Below are 14,208 nucleotides of genomic sequence, written 5' to 3'. Positions count from 1 at the left end.
TTTTATACACTAAATACATATTTTTATATAACAAAGATAATTTATATAGAAAATACACATAAAAATCTAATCTTACTATTATATAAAGTTAAAGAACTTTTTGATGCAAATGCTCCCGGACAAGCAATTCACAAACCTAATGTTGGAATTGACCAATAATAAAGGGAAAAATAATAATTGAAATTTAAGTTTTATGAAGAAATACACTGCAGCATCCATCACTAGAATTTGAAGGCATCAAGTTCCAGATATGAGCTAGCTATCAAATGGATCTTCAAATTGGCATTGTAGCTGCCATTCACGAAATCAAAAGCTTTTAACATGAAAGAAAATTGAGCAAAAGTTTAATAGTGGCACAAGGATAGATTTGATAGGAAAAGTAGAGTATCTTGGAGTTAAGATGAATTGCTGACTTGGCAATTTCTATTACAATGAGGGGATCCATTCTCGTTTTCTATACAAACAATTATAGATCTTTAGAAGTTAACAATAAGATATCTTAGAATTTAACCACCGTCAAAGAGATGATGAAATTCTTTCTTTGCCTTGTTCCTTCGGTATATTTTGGTTTCCTTACAAAACCTACATCCTTGAGTAGCCTCCATAGCCTTCATATTGTTCCATGAAGGCATCGTTGAATTTCTTGAAACTGGCCATTATTGCTGGCATATCTTCCTCTGCTGGCAAGATGGTTGTTCTTAGATGGAATACCCTGTTTCAAGTAAACAAATGGGTTCTCAATAAACATCCATACCACTAAACATGATCTATTTTTCCATTCTTACACTCAAACAGAATCTTGTTGCCAAATAAAATTAGGAACTTGCAGAGACACTAAGATGTATAGCTCAATATGTAACATATCGCAAGAGTTAATTGGGAGCCACAATTAAGGTTGGAATTATAGATTAATTACCCTTCTTTCTGGCCAAAACCTGAACCAGGAACAGTGGAGATGCCGGTTGCTTCCAAGAGCTTGAGACAATAGAAAACATCGGGAGCCTTCCCAGCCATTTTGGCAGCCTCAATTGCTTTTTGTGGTAAGCGTATTTGAGGGAATGAGTACATAGCTCCTGAAACAATGTCTCACATTAGTTGTAAGCTAACAGAAACATGAATAATACTCAACAACAGAGATATTAAACTTGCTACTATTACCTTCTGTAAAATTGCAAACAACATTTTTGCAACTGTTGAAACCGTCTGTCATTATATGGGCTCTTTTCCTCAGGGATTCAAGGATCGCCTTGCTGCAAAGTCATAATATAGAACATTATATCTATCAAGTAACCAAAATTATGCAAGTTCAGTTTTAAAATTTCTATACTCCAGCACGATTCAATTAGCTTCCATAATGATCTATGCCAAGCTACCACTAGAAAAGAAACAACAGGAGTCCAGAAGTAGCACACATGCAACATAAAAGGGTTTTCAGCACCAGGAATCCAGAAGTAGCACACATGCAACGTAAAAGGGTTTTCACTTTTCAGCACGTTAGCATGCTACTTGAATTTGTCTAGCAATTGGATGGATGTCAACACTAGTGTATTCTGTTGTTTCAGGAGAGGTAACCTACTCGTCAATGTCAGACAGTATCTGATGGTCCAATACAAACTTGCACTGTTGATAATCAAGAAATAAGAGATCTGTCAGAACCTTTGTTGCAGTATTCTAGACTGTTATGTCTTTCTTTAATATATTACAAGAGATTCCGTAACAGTTATTAGTCATGTTCTAATACAAACTAGCACTGTTGATCCTTAAGCATGGATGAGTTCAATAGTCGAGAAAAAGAGATCCATCAACAGCTTAGCTTGATTGGAGTATATTCTAGGCCATTGAGATCCTAATCTGCTTATGTATTTATCCAAGATTATCAATTCATGTTACAACTTACAAGAGACATCAATTTCAATACTGTGGATAAGCTCATTGTCATAATTATCAGCATGAAATTAGAAATAATTTGTTGAGTAATTACTTAAAGAGTATATCTTCCATTTAGGACATCTATAGACAAAATAGATATCTTACTAGTCAAAATTTTACATGTATGAAATTGCAAATAATTTTACCGTGTGAACAAAAACCTCTTTGTATGCCTAAGTATTCGACTCAACAATGGTTGTGCCGGCAGCGTACCGGCACATGGCACCAAGGGTGCTGCACGACACCCCTCCTAGCAACAATTCGCTCTTTGTCGAAAAAAGTCATCAAACTTTCTGTCAACGCCGACCTCATCGTCACCCATCATTTGCTAGATCCACAACTTAATTGTTTTTATTCAACCCACCCACCGGACCTTCCCGAGCTCTTCTTCCTCCTCGAGCTAGGGCATCAGCATCGGAGCAATGGATGCGAGCAGTGCTTCATGTGCATGCGAACAATGGGTGACGACAAGACCGAAGAGTGAAGGTGAGTGAGCAGTCTCCATTTTTTTTTTCTCTTTTGCAGTATTACCGACAAGTGTCACGGCACGTGCCATGCCGACTGGTGGTCGGCACAGATTGTGCCTATAGCATGACCATCCTTGATTCGACTCAAACATTTTCATTATTTAAGTAGTGAAAAAATAAGAGGATGGTAGACCATAAAAGGAATACTAGATCCATGTTATTAAAAATTGCATAGCCAGAAAAATTGTTACTTAAAGTATTCATCTCCTCGAACCTTTCTGTAGCAAACTTCAAGTATGAGATATCTCCAGGTTTGGGGGGATTAACCATCAATCCTAGCTGAAAAGTAAAGGAATTCTTTGTCTTAGAAGATGACAAATACAGTTAAAATCAAAACATAACCTCCAAGAAAGCAAAGCACATAACTGATATGCAAAAAAAACTACTATCCCACTTGAAAGGAAACCTCACACAGGTAAAAATTGACAAGAAGATTAGTGGCTATAAACGAACAAAAGAAGTAGATAAAAAGAAAGTGGACGGAGTCAAATAGATGGTCTCACGTATGGATTTACTTTCTAAACATGCTGCATTAGGCAAAACTACAACCAAGAGTGTAGATTATCCAACCTGTCAGTGTACTGTAGCTTTTGTGGAACATTATTATATTATCATTCAGCTTTGTTTGAAATTTTGGCATCAATCACTAGATTTCAGTTTAGATTGTTAGGTAGCACTGAAAATCTGTCAATTCTTTTGGAGCCGCCTCATCTTTTGATTATGCTCTAGTTGACACATGTTGTCCAAACTCCAAAATAGGCTTGGATGTTGTCGAGGAATGGTGACCTCCCATTGAGGCATCATTTAGTATGATAGCAAGGCTTCTACCTTTCAATATGGTGGTGCGGGAATCCCCTTGAGGGTCATAGTAAGGATTGCCAGCATGCACGAAGATGGTGCACATTCCATTCATGCAAACATCCTCCCAATAGTTAGGATAAGGCCCTGTATATTTTCCCTCCCAATATCCCACATTGATGAAAGTTCTTGGGCACTAGGTTACCTATTGGTGAACAGCTCAGCTCCTCTAGCTGTGATCACTTATATCCATCACCACTTCTACTCTATTTCTTCTCACTTGTGTGAGAATATTCTACATGGACAAGATTCAAGGACTAAAGACCCATAAGGGTATCATAACTAGCAATTTGCATGGGCAATAAACACTTAAATAAAAAGGGTTGGGAGCTATTCACTTACGAAGATCTGTCCAGGGACATTTGGACTGAGTGATACAGATGCAACCTTGTAGATCTCATCTACTGTCTGTGATAGAATACAAAAAGATAAATCAGCAATTTATAAGAGGAAAAGTATCAAAATACTTATAATGTGTCTGCAATATATGGTTTATTGACTTATTCACAGAATGTCAAATGTATCTGATCTTACTCATTCTAATAGATTAATTTATTGATTTTGTTTACTTCATTTGTCTCAGTCAGAGCATAGGCATAAACTCTATACTCTATGTTGACAGCTGATTTAGTTTTTCTCCTGAGTACAAAATCATATTCTTCTAGAAACTCTTGGATCGTACAATTACATTACGCAATAATCCAAAAAAAAAACCATCAACATTCAAGATTATAGTCCTTCAACATCACCTTAGGAGGAAGGTTAGTCATCTCAAAATATCCCCCACGTTGTCCACATTCCCCCCAGTATCCTTTGGACACAGTGTGGAAAGACACGAGTTGAACTTCCTTGCTCATAGGTGGACCCATGTCAAACAATATCTAGCAGTAACAAAGAGTAACCAATTTCAGATAGAAGAATTATTCCAAGCAATACATCATTGGTCAGCTTCAAATAAGAATTATCTGTACCTTTCTAGCACTTATAAATGGTCTTTCATCTTGATATATATTTTGCTGATAAACTTCATCAGCAAGTAGGACTAAATTTTCTCTGAAACAAAATCTCAACAATTCCCTTATATTGGCTTCACTAAGGCATTGACCAGTAGGGTTTCCTGGGTTTATGATCACCATTGCTCGAACCTGAGAAACCAAAACTTGAATGACATTCAGAAATATAATGAAAGTATCAACATATTTAATGAAGAAATACAATGCAATACCAATAGACTAAGCTGTTAAGGGTAGTTGAAATATAATACTAAGCTGCACAAATTTAAATTATTCTTTCTGAGATGCTATTAAACTGGAAACTATGTAGTATTCTTAAGGATAATCCTAGAGAGAGAAAAGCACATAGAGCACTAAGAGCGGTATATAGGATGACAGCACTTTGGATGGATAATAACTTCCAACAAAATATTTGTTGCGGTTGTACACCTTGAGTAATATATAAACATACTAGGTGAAAAGCTTACTCAGGAAAATTATAAATGATGCACTCGCTGCAGAGTTATGCTAATTAAATGTCATGGAAGGCTTAACTGTTAATACTTAGTGCAGTAATTTACAATTCATTTGGAAAAAGTTTGAAAGAAGAGATCTTGCATACTAAGCATGGGTTTGAGCCGATCATATAAAACTTGGGGATTGATTATTCTCTTATCTCAGTTAATGAAGAGTCATAAGAACATGACAGTGAACCAATAATTTATAAGTGATGAGAACAACAGTTAAAGCCTGAATGGGAAAGCAAAGTCCCCCACGCGGTCCTGGGGAATCATAGTTTGCTTAGAAAATTGTGGATTATATGAATTTTTCTCTCTCTGGATAGATAGTTTTCTTGCATAGGCCTACCATGCTGGGTGGGCCAGTGGGAGAGAAGACCCTTTCCACTGCCCTCATTACCACACCCTCTCTATCTCCCTTCCCTTCTCCTTCTGCTCCTTTGTCGGCAAGGTGAGAATGGAAGAACGCATTTAGATACAAATGCATTTTATGGATGAATCATATAACAACAACAAAATTTTTTATAATAACACTTACAGTTATTCCTTTTGACCGTGCCGCTGCTACAGATTGGCGAATATTGTTGAAGTCAAGACTCCAATTTGCCTCCTCTTCTAGATAATATGGGACAAGGGAACCACCAAATAGAGAGATTGCAGCTGAATAAAGTGGGTATTGTGGAACGGGAACCAAAATCTGCCAATAGATAGCCAACCATCCAATGAAAGAGATAAGAAAGAGCATATAATAGGACTACACGTCTTTAAAATTTCTATGGCTTTTCCACTAAAAGCATCAATACACTCATTAAATGCAGAACCATACCCCATCCATTTCATTTCTGATAACTGAGTTTAATATCTGCATTACACCTTTGCTGGCACCATCCGTGAGAAAAATAAGCTCTGGGTCACTGCAATCAGCAACGAGAAAATAAGGTACCTTAATAAATTTAAATCTTGTAAGAATCAGATAATGCGTACTCTTAGAGACTCTTAATTTATAAGCTTACCTAGGGTACCCATCACGCCTCTCAATGAAGTCTGCAACCTCTTTCCGAATTCCAGGAAGACCTCGTGAATCACTATATGCACCTGATAGATAAACAAGATAAAATATTTGCAATATTATATATATATAATCAAATCCAACAGAAAGGAAAAATGTATTATGACCAGAAGGTTACAGCTATGTGAAATGATATACAAATTCATATAAGCTTAACCATATAAATTTGTGAGAGGCTATAAGAATATCAAATAAACTCTTGAGAAGGTTGTCAAGGTGGACAAAAACCCATAGGTGCACAAACCTGAAATGTCTAGCTATCTATTTTCTTTCAGATGAAATTGGCGCAGAAGAAGGGTCATAAGGATCAAAAAGAAAAATAAATTTCCAATATAAAATAATAGAAAAGGCAAAGGTACAAGAGAAGGAACAAAATAGTAAGTATTAAAGGTAGTAACAGAAAATTGAAACAAAAGAAAACCAATAGGTTATTTATCTTGATTGTGCGATAAAAAGAACATCAAGAGAGGGTAGAGGGAGAGTTTCTAACATATGGTCATTCTCTACAAAGAGAAGTAGACTGATGTTGGATATAAAATATAAACATATCTAAGCCTTCTGAGAAGCACATTTATATTATCCTGAAAATTTGCATTGTTAGGAGTTACGGCGTAGAAACTGTGGTGCAATAACATGATAATCAACAAGGTAAATTACCTAAACCACCCGATGTCAGTGAAAGATAATGTTTAGCTCTTGCAATGGCATCAGCTGGGAACATAAGGTTAACATTTGGATCGTCTAGTAAAAATGGAGCTTGGCATAATGCTACCACCTGCAGTAAAGCAGTACGTAAGCGTGCATCTTTAGATTCTTGTAAAGAATCTCAGCTGGAGATTTAACTCTAAATAGATTAACCAGTTCTCATAAATTAGTCAGCAAGATGCAAGATAACCATTTATAAAGCAAAGATCTCAAACATACAAATGTAAGTGCTGCATTCAATTTTAGGAGTCATGCAGAAAATACTATAAAACATTTGGGAGTTTGGGTTCGGTACAACACCTGACGAGGGAATGACAGTGGCTTCTGTCCTAAAGCATGAGGATTGCCAACATTTGTAAAAATAATCTGCAAGAATAACAGAAATTTCAGAGGATAAAGAAAAGAAACTAGTATGAAACACAAGGAAGATACTTCACAATCACAATAATCTCAATTCTCAAACAATATGCAAATGTAGTCAAGCTCCCAGCATCTCAGGCTTTTCTTTTAGAAAATCAAACTACGATCAATATGACAAAAGTTTCAATATATTTAATTGATGCTTTATGCACACGCTCATAAAGTGACCAACATAATTGTTGTAACTATTGTTGCGATACATCAAAATGACCAATCATATAAGCCTTACTTGAATCTCGAATACTCAAGTCGTCAACTATATTTAGAAATTTAGCCCTATCACTTATTATGACACTGTAGCCTTTTAGTACAAATTGTAGCCGTAATAAGCAAAGTTCTCCGATCAAATGCATCTATCTTATCCTACCGCATACTTTCATACTCTGCATCGATATCCATATCTCTCTAATAAAGTGTAAATTAATTGATTGTATTGTATTACAGCGAACTGGAAGTCAATTATCTCAAGAAAATCTTCACTCCTACAACCGCTAATGCGAAGCAACAACACAAATTTGGATCCCTAATGACTAAAAGACAAAAATTAAAGATGTCGGTAAGGAAAATAACGCTAATAGAAGCAAGACACAAAAGAGTAATCGCAAGACCTTTTTCCCTTCCTTCTGGAGCTCTGAGGCGCGTAGATAAAGCTCTCCTCTAACAGCATACGCGACCTTCTTCACATTCTCGTTCAGTGACTCGTAGTCCAACGGCTTCGGCGCCATGGCGACTTATTCCTACGATCGCATCACGAAACCAAATATCTCTTCAGATCAAAGAAGGATCAAAGAAAGCATCTACCAATGAGGCGAGATATTACCCTAGGAGACTGTGACGAGAGAGAGAGAGAGTGGTTCAATTGTTCAAACGGTGTGCGGCAGAGTAAACTAAAAGAAGCAGAGGGAAGAGGAAGTGGGGATTTGTGGAATAATTGCTTGTGGATATGTCTTATTCGGATTGTTTATATCGGATAATGCGGTGGATTACTGTATCCTCTCATTTTTTATTTATTTTTCTTATTCCTTCGTAATTGTCAATATAATATATTATGCTGTGTGTTACTTATTCTACGAATCCGGATAAGAGCGAGAATAGAGGAGGAGAATAATTGGAGAAGGGGTAGATGGACTCGTGGCCACAGGAGGGAAGAGACGGAAGTGAGATCAGGATCGAGAGAACGAGGGAGCTCCCATTATTGTGGCGGACAAGAGGCTATAGAAAGTCTTGCTTGTATAACATTTTCTAGTGGACCAAACAATTTTTGCCACGATTTGGTTCATTTTTTTCTTTAATTTTTAGAATACCACAGACACTCTACAACACACAGTTAATATTATAAGAGGAAAGAACTAATAAAGTTATGACTAGTGATCATATTGTTTCTTATATTCCTCCTAATATCCAGCAGTATTGAAGCCACTGCTCTCCCATCTTGGCCCAATTGATTCGTGCCAGCTCAACCGGGCCGAATTAGAAAGTTGGAAGCCCAATTACTATATATATATATATATAAATATATTATATATGTATACGTTTTGTGTCACTGAACACTTCCTTCTCCTCAGCTACCGAACCCCAGTACGGCGGTACCCCCATCATCCACCAACTATGGCGATGGCTAAATAGGGAGGATCATGTCCAGCCGCGTCTGCGTTACTTTTCTTCAGTTAAGAGAGTTAAGGGTGCCAAGTAAGCAGGTTGCAGTAAGTTCGTGCAGTCGAGAGCTGGAGGTGAGAGAGACGCCTCTGGCCTCTGCTGCTCCCTTCCCCACGACACGGCATCGCTGCCTTCCACGTGGGCATCGAGACTGCAGCATTTTCCTACGGCTTTTAGGCCTCCTCGTCCCACTGCTCGACACGCACACCACCTCTGCTGGACGCACGCTCTCTATATCTAAAGCTCAGCCTAGTAGCTTTTTTATCTTTATTATTATCTCTTTTTTTTAACTGCCTCGGTTTTTTAAAAGGAGAGATGAACGGTCCGATTCACATCGAGCTTTGAGCAGAGCAGGTTAATGTCAAATTACCCCTCAAGTACTACTCTCGTGTAGTCCAAAATAACCCCCCCTCTCAGTTTTGGAAGTTTGCAAATAACACCTTATATTGCAAGTCGAGTTATATGCGAAATTTTCCAATTTGTATTTCAGAGTTAAATGACGATGGCAGAGGGCAGAGGCCGTCGTCAGGTCGTATAGCAGGAGGAGAGGGGGGGTATGCAGAAGTAGTGCTAACGTCATCGTGAGGAGCAGGTGGGAGAAGTCACATGAGACCCCCTGCGACACGTCAAGTCAGGCGGCGGCTCTCACCACTCACTACCTGCATTCGATTGCTAGCTCCAAAGTAATTGTCTATTTCAACAACCAACTAGGAAGAAGAAGAAGAAGAAGAAGAAGAAGATAACAACAGAAAAGGAGACCGATGGGTTCGAGAGGAGGAGGAGGAGGAGGAGGAGGAGGAGGAGGAGCACCGGAGTTGCACTACCGAGGGGTGCGGAAGAGGCCGTGGGGACGGTACGCGGCGGAGATCCGCGACCCGTGGAGGAAAACTCGGGTCTGGCTCGGCACCTTCGACACGCCGGAGCAGGCCGCGCTCGCGTACGACCACGCCGCGCGATCCTTACGTGGACCCAAGGCCAAGACCAACTTCCCACACCACTTGGTCTTTCCGCAACCGCTTCAGCTCTCTGACGTCAACCTTAGTCTTAACCTTGACCTCAACCTCAGGTGCCCGTTCTTGTTGACTGCTTCTCCTCCTCCTCCGACAACGACGGCGACGATCATGCCGTCTACGGAGTTGGTTCTTGGGGTTGCCAAGGCGGCGACGGAGGTGGCAGTGGGGAGGGGGCTGCCGTTTGATCTCAATGAGACGCCGTTTGATTAGGAATTGGAGAAAAGTTGGACGAGAGGCGTGATGTTGTAATTAACCAACCCAGCTGCATGCTATCTACATGTGAGAAGGCTTCGCATTTACTTTGTTTGCTCTGGAATGTTAGTCATGGTTCAGTCCTTTTAATATGGTTTTAAGGATTTCAATGGGGGAGAGAGAGAGAGAGAGAGAGAGAGAGAGAGAGAGAGAGTAACCTTCAAGCTCAAGGTTAGTGAATGGTGCATCCCAATAAATTAGTAGAGGAGCTTCAGCTTAGAGAGTTGGGAGTAACTATACCGGTTTCCATTCGTATGTATGCGTTACGAATGTTATTGTATCGTTCCTGGCCAGTGGCCACGGCCCCTTCAATCAGTTCAATGTTGTCGTCGAAAAGGCTTGGTTTGGGCCGGCAAGGCCCAATCCAAATTTACTACCTGTCTTAGGCTAATCCAAGCCAGCCCAGCCCAGCCGGACTCCCATCTCCAAACTAAGCCTTCGCTCCTCTTCTCATCTCATGAGTCATGAGCCTCCCCCTCCCTCCCATGTAATGTATCATCTAATTATGACTTTCGCTGTATTATCGTGATATTCATATTCCTGACATTTGGAATCTAGCAGGTTGGTATACATTTTTGACTTAGCCAAAGCATTACTCGTATCCAGGCAGACAAAGGCTCATGAGTAATCAATTTCTTACCTAAATGATAAGGCCTGCCTACCCTTTTCTCCATCTTTTGGCAGAGGACCCCATCGACCGATTCCTCCAATAAACATCGCACCGCTCGTTGCCCTTCACATCACTCCTATTCCAGGTTCGATATGCCAACGAATATTGAGGGGGCATCCGACGGCTGACTGCCTACCACCGCAATGGATGGTCCAAATCTATCCATTCGTGGCCTTTCACGTCATCTTCCAATTCCAGTAAACGGGGAGCTTTCCCTCCTTCGATCTTTACGCTTCCTTCGCTATCTCGCTCTCGTGCCGCTTACTCAAATCGGCTAATGGTGCCAGCGGCCCTCTGACATCGTATTTATTCCACGTGCCCGTCTTCCATTCGACGCTGGTCTTAGTGACCAAGAGCACTATACGAGATAATTTACTAGCATAATACGGCTAAAATGTTTTGTTAAACATAAATGATTAATTAACTTGCTATAAAATAGCCTTACTGATATGTGAACAAAAAAGGGATAAAAATAATTTTTTATTTAAACCGGTAATACTTTCTAAAATAAAAGAAGTAAGAAAATCGACAATTTAAGACTGATAATCAAAGCAAAATCTTAAAAATGAAATAGAGTGTAATTTGGGAATTCTATCGTAGTTTTTATTTTTATTTTTAGGGTTCAAACCATATATGCCCACCTCCTCCTGCGTAAGTACCAATAATTGCGCTTCCCACGCGCGGGACGCCGGTTGGCAGGAGAGCAATGGGTTCACGCTTCACGCGAGGGGACGAGGGTAAATTCCGGACACGTATCGGGTTTCTTGTGGGGATGGGCGTACGACCTGTCGGCCAAACAGACCGGTTCAAGCGGTATAACGGCCCATTGGGCCCCACTCGCTTCCCGACCTCCGTGATCCAAGTTACACGGCGCACAAGCGGCCGATGCCGACAGATGGATGGGGACCCACGCGCTATTCCAACGTCGCTGCACTCTCTCCTTATCGGCCACGCGTCATGAAATCGACGGGGTTCCTATTAACGGGGTCCTAAAACGAGTCAGTTTCTGAGGTGTAGCGGCAGAGCGGCGGCTAATATTAAATGCCGCCACGATCGGGACGAGGGGCGGCGGGGACAATGCAGTCAAACTATTCGTTGACTGGGCCAAAGATTTTCAATTCCTACGCTCCACCGCTCGCTTTCTTTTTTCTTTCTTTTTCTTTTATTTTCATTTTTCTTTTTTAACTTTTTAACCTTTACCTTCCGCTTCTATAAATAATAAAGCCCCTCTTTCCCCACCCTTCACAGCTCTCCTACGCCAATCAATCAATTCATACGAGACCAGAAAAAGGAGAAAGGGTAACGATACGTACCATGGCGCCGAGGGAGAAGACGGCGGCGGCTAAGGGCGGAGTTGACGGCGGGGGAATGGGGAAGGAAGTGCACTTCCGGGGAGTCCGGAAGCGGCCGTGGGGGAGGTACGCGGCGGAGATCCGAGACCCAGGGAAGAAGAGCCGAGTGTGGCTGGGGACATTCGACACCGCCGAGGAGGCAGCGCGCGCATACGACGCCGCTGCGCGCGAGTTCCGGGGGTCCAAGGCCAAGACCAACTTCCCTCACCCTAAGGACGCCGGCCAAAACAACAACGTTGCCGCTGGTAATGGCGGGAGCCCGAGCAGCCCCAGCAGCACGGTCGAGTCCTCGAGCCGCGACGCGCCGGTGCCGCCTCTCGCCGTGCCGCTTGCCCCGTCGCTCGATCTCGACCTCTTCCACCGCGGCGCGAGGTTTCCTATCCGGAGCTACCCCCTTGCCACCGCCGCCGGCATACCAGCCTACCACTTCTTCTTCCTCGATCAGATCGGCAGATCGGAGATCGCCGCCACGAGCGGCCGCCGCTTCACAGTGAGGCCGCCGCCGCCGCCCCGGCAGCCCGTTGCGGATCTCCAGGCGCATCTCACCGGAGGAGTCCAGAGCGACTCAGACTCGTCATCAATCGTCGACTTGGCTCCGCCGCCCAAGATGCTCCCCTTCGCCTTGGATCTCAACTGCCCGCCTCCTCCCGAGATCGCCTGATCCGGCGGTTTTACTGTTCGAGATCCAGATCCGACCTCAGAAGCGCCACCTTCGAGGGGGTAGAAATAGAAAGAATTAATTTCCTTTTTTATTTTTCCTCGTTCGTTAGAGAGCCAATCTTATTTTTTAGGAGAAACTTTTGTAAATAATTCAACTCGCTCTACTTCCTTCTTCTTTTTTTCTTTTTTTATTTTCCGCTGAGACGGGAAATCTAATTTCTGTACTTCGATTCAGTTCGGAAAATTACAACTCGGCGTTGTTAGAATTAAAATGACTTACAATTTTATTCGATATTTTCGAGTAACATAAGAATGGATGGATATCTACGAGCGTGCGCGACACAGCGATAGCCGGCAGGCATCTGTCGTTTTCTTTCCTATTATACAAAAAATAATAATAATAATAATAATATTAAAACGAAGAATTATAAAAGAATATTATTTGAAATGGAAACGGTGGCGGTGGATCAGTCACCGTCCTTACTAACTTGGTACGCACGAATCACGAGCTGCTGCTAGATGAGGTTACCGGGTTGCCGCCCTCTCTCCTCCCCTTTCGTGGCGCGGAGTAAAAGGGGAACCGTGTTGACGACGTCTGCCTGCTTCGCTTCATGTCTCGAGATCTGCGAGACAACTGCCGACACGTGTGCACTGCCTGCGAAAGCGATCACGCCCTACCCCCTCGCGGGCCCACAGTTGACAGCCCACTACGTGGACGGCCGAGATTAGCTGAGTGGGCCTGCCGACGGTAGATGTTTCCGTCCGGCACACGAAGTATCATTAATGAGGTAGGCCAAGGGACCCACACGTGGAAGGAAAGGATTAGCCGGCACTGTTCGCGCGGCGGTCCTCTTTTTGGTGGGCCCCGGTCCTCATCGGAATCTGAGGAGTAGATTTCGTTGAGATTTTTATTATTAAGATAATCTCGACCAAATTTAAAGGGGTTTTACGTTTATATATTTACCGCTGCCGCTGGGTGGCAACATGGGAGGTGATAAAAAAAAAGAGTCGTAATTAGCGATGGGAAAGGGAGAGGGGGGGACGTGAGTGCACGTAGGAGGGGGCACAGCGAATCCTGACGGCACGTGGGGCCCACGAGTAGTGATGTCGTACGGCAAAGCGTGAGCCGGCTATGGCGAGGTGACGTGTGAAGTGGGGACGGGAGGTTGCGGCGGGAAGGGTGTCGGTTTCGGTCGCTATGAGCCACGTTCACGGGTAGCCTTTTTATTTATTTTTTATTTTCGGAATTTGGGGGAGGGGGTTGTTTCCTCCAAACTAAGTTCGAAATATAATGAGTGGTTAAGCAACCTCCACGAAGGAGAGAGAGAGAGAGGGAGAGAGAGAGAGATGAGTTGGAGTATATTATCGCACGTACGGGCGAGCAGCACCGACGCGCTTCTTATTATATTGAGCAACTGCGAACGTTATGGTTTGTTAGATCGGCTGCAGGGTCGAACGCACGAAATTGCGGCATTATCTCTTCGATAAAACTTTTGAAAAGAAGGTGGTGATTTGGAAATTTGTCAAAGAGCGGAGAGCTTTTTTGGGTGAAGACAAAACAAGACGCTGCATGAGGCCATGACTCCT

At 42.2% G+C, this 14,208-nt stretch overlaps 3 protein-coding genes across 3 annotated transcripts; 2 read left to right on the top strand and 1 right to left on the bottom strand.

Moving 5' to 3' along the window:
• Positions 1-332: 332 nt before the first annotated feature.
• On the bottom strand, positions 333-7,999 carry LOC140762419 (glutamate--glyoxylate aminotransferase 2). Its single transcript, XM_073100210.1, has 14 exons — positions 7,839-7,999; positions 7,627-7,755; positions 6,899-6,964; positions 6,551-6,668; positions 5,838-5,919; positions 5,651-5,738; positions 5,363-5,521; positions 4,286-4,459; positions 4,064-4,195; positions 3,657-3,722; positions 2,671-2,735; positions 1,159-1,250; positions 917-1,073; positions 333-712 (listed from the first exon to the last, which is right to left on the bottom strand). The coding sequence occupies exons 2-14, from the start codon at positions 7,741-7,743 to the stop codon at positions 583-585; spliced, it is 1,446 nt and encodes a 481-aa protein (XP_072956311.1). The 5' UTR covers positions 7,744-7,755; positions 7,839-7,999; the 3' UTR covers positions 333-582.
• Positions 8,000-9,435: 1,436 nt separating this feature from the next.
• Positions 9,436-9,897, top strand: LOC140762093 (ethylene-responsive transcription factor 4-like). Its single transcript, XM_073099713.1, has one exon. The coding sequence runs from the start codon at positions 9,436-9,438 to the stop codon at positions 9,895-9,897; it is 462 nt and encodes a 153-aa protein (XP_072955814.1).
• A 1,952-nt stretch (positions 9,898-11,849) lies between these two features.
• On the top strand, positions 11,850-12,913 carry LOC140762729 (ethylene-responsive transcription factor 4-like). Its single transcript, XM_073100647.1, has one exon. The coding sequence runs from the start codon at positions 11,924-11,926 to the stop codon at positions 12,620-12,622; it is 699 nt and encodes a 232-aa protein (XP_072956748.1). The 5' UTR covers positions 11,850-11,923; the 3' UTR covers positions 12,623-12,913.
• The last annotated feature ends 1,295 nt before the right edge of the window (positions 12,914-14,208 follow it).

The sequence above is a fragment of the Typha angustifolia genome, chromosome 7 (genome assembly GCF_048772165.1).
Source record: "Typha angustifolia cultivar Huaian chromosome 7, ASM4877216v1, whole genome shotgun sequence".
Taxonomy (NCBI): domain Eukaryota; kingdom Viridiplantae; phylum Streptophyta; class Magnoliopsida; order Poales; family Typhaceae; genus Typha; species Typha angustifolia.
The sequence above is the reverse complement of the archived record's forward strand: the minus strand, read 5'-3'. Positions and strand labels throughout refer to the sequence as shown.

Bases quoted from the DNA above. Each gene is read 5' to 3' on its own strand.
- LOC140762419 (XM_073100210.1), bottom strand. From the start codon at position 7,743: ATGGCGCCGAAGCCGTTGGACTACGAGTCACTGAACGAGAATGTGAAG. The intron at 1,251-2,670 runs GTTCGAGGAGAT...ATGACTTTGCAG, and splicing joins TTGAAGTTTGCTACAGAAAG to CAAGGCGATCCTTGAATCCC. The intron at 1,074-1,158 runs GTAATAGTAGCA...ACATTGTTTCAG, and splicing joins TGTTTGCAATTTTACAGAAG to GAGCTATGTACTCATTCCCT.
- LOC140762093 (XM_073099713.1), top strand. From the start codon at position 9,436: ATGGGTTCGAGAGGAGGAGGAGGAGGAGGAGGAGGAGGAGGAGGAGCA.
- LOC140762729 (XM_073100647.1), top strand. From the start codon at position 11,924: ATGGCGCCGAGGGAGAAGACGGCGGCGGCTAAGGGCGGAGTTGACGGC.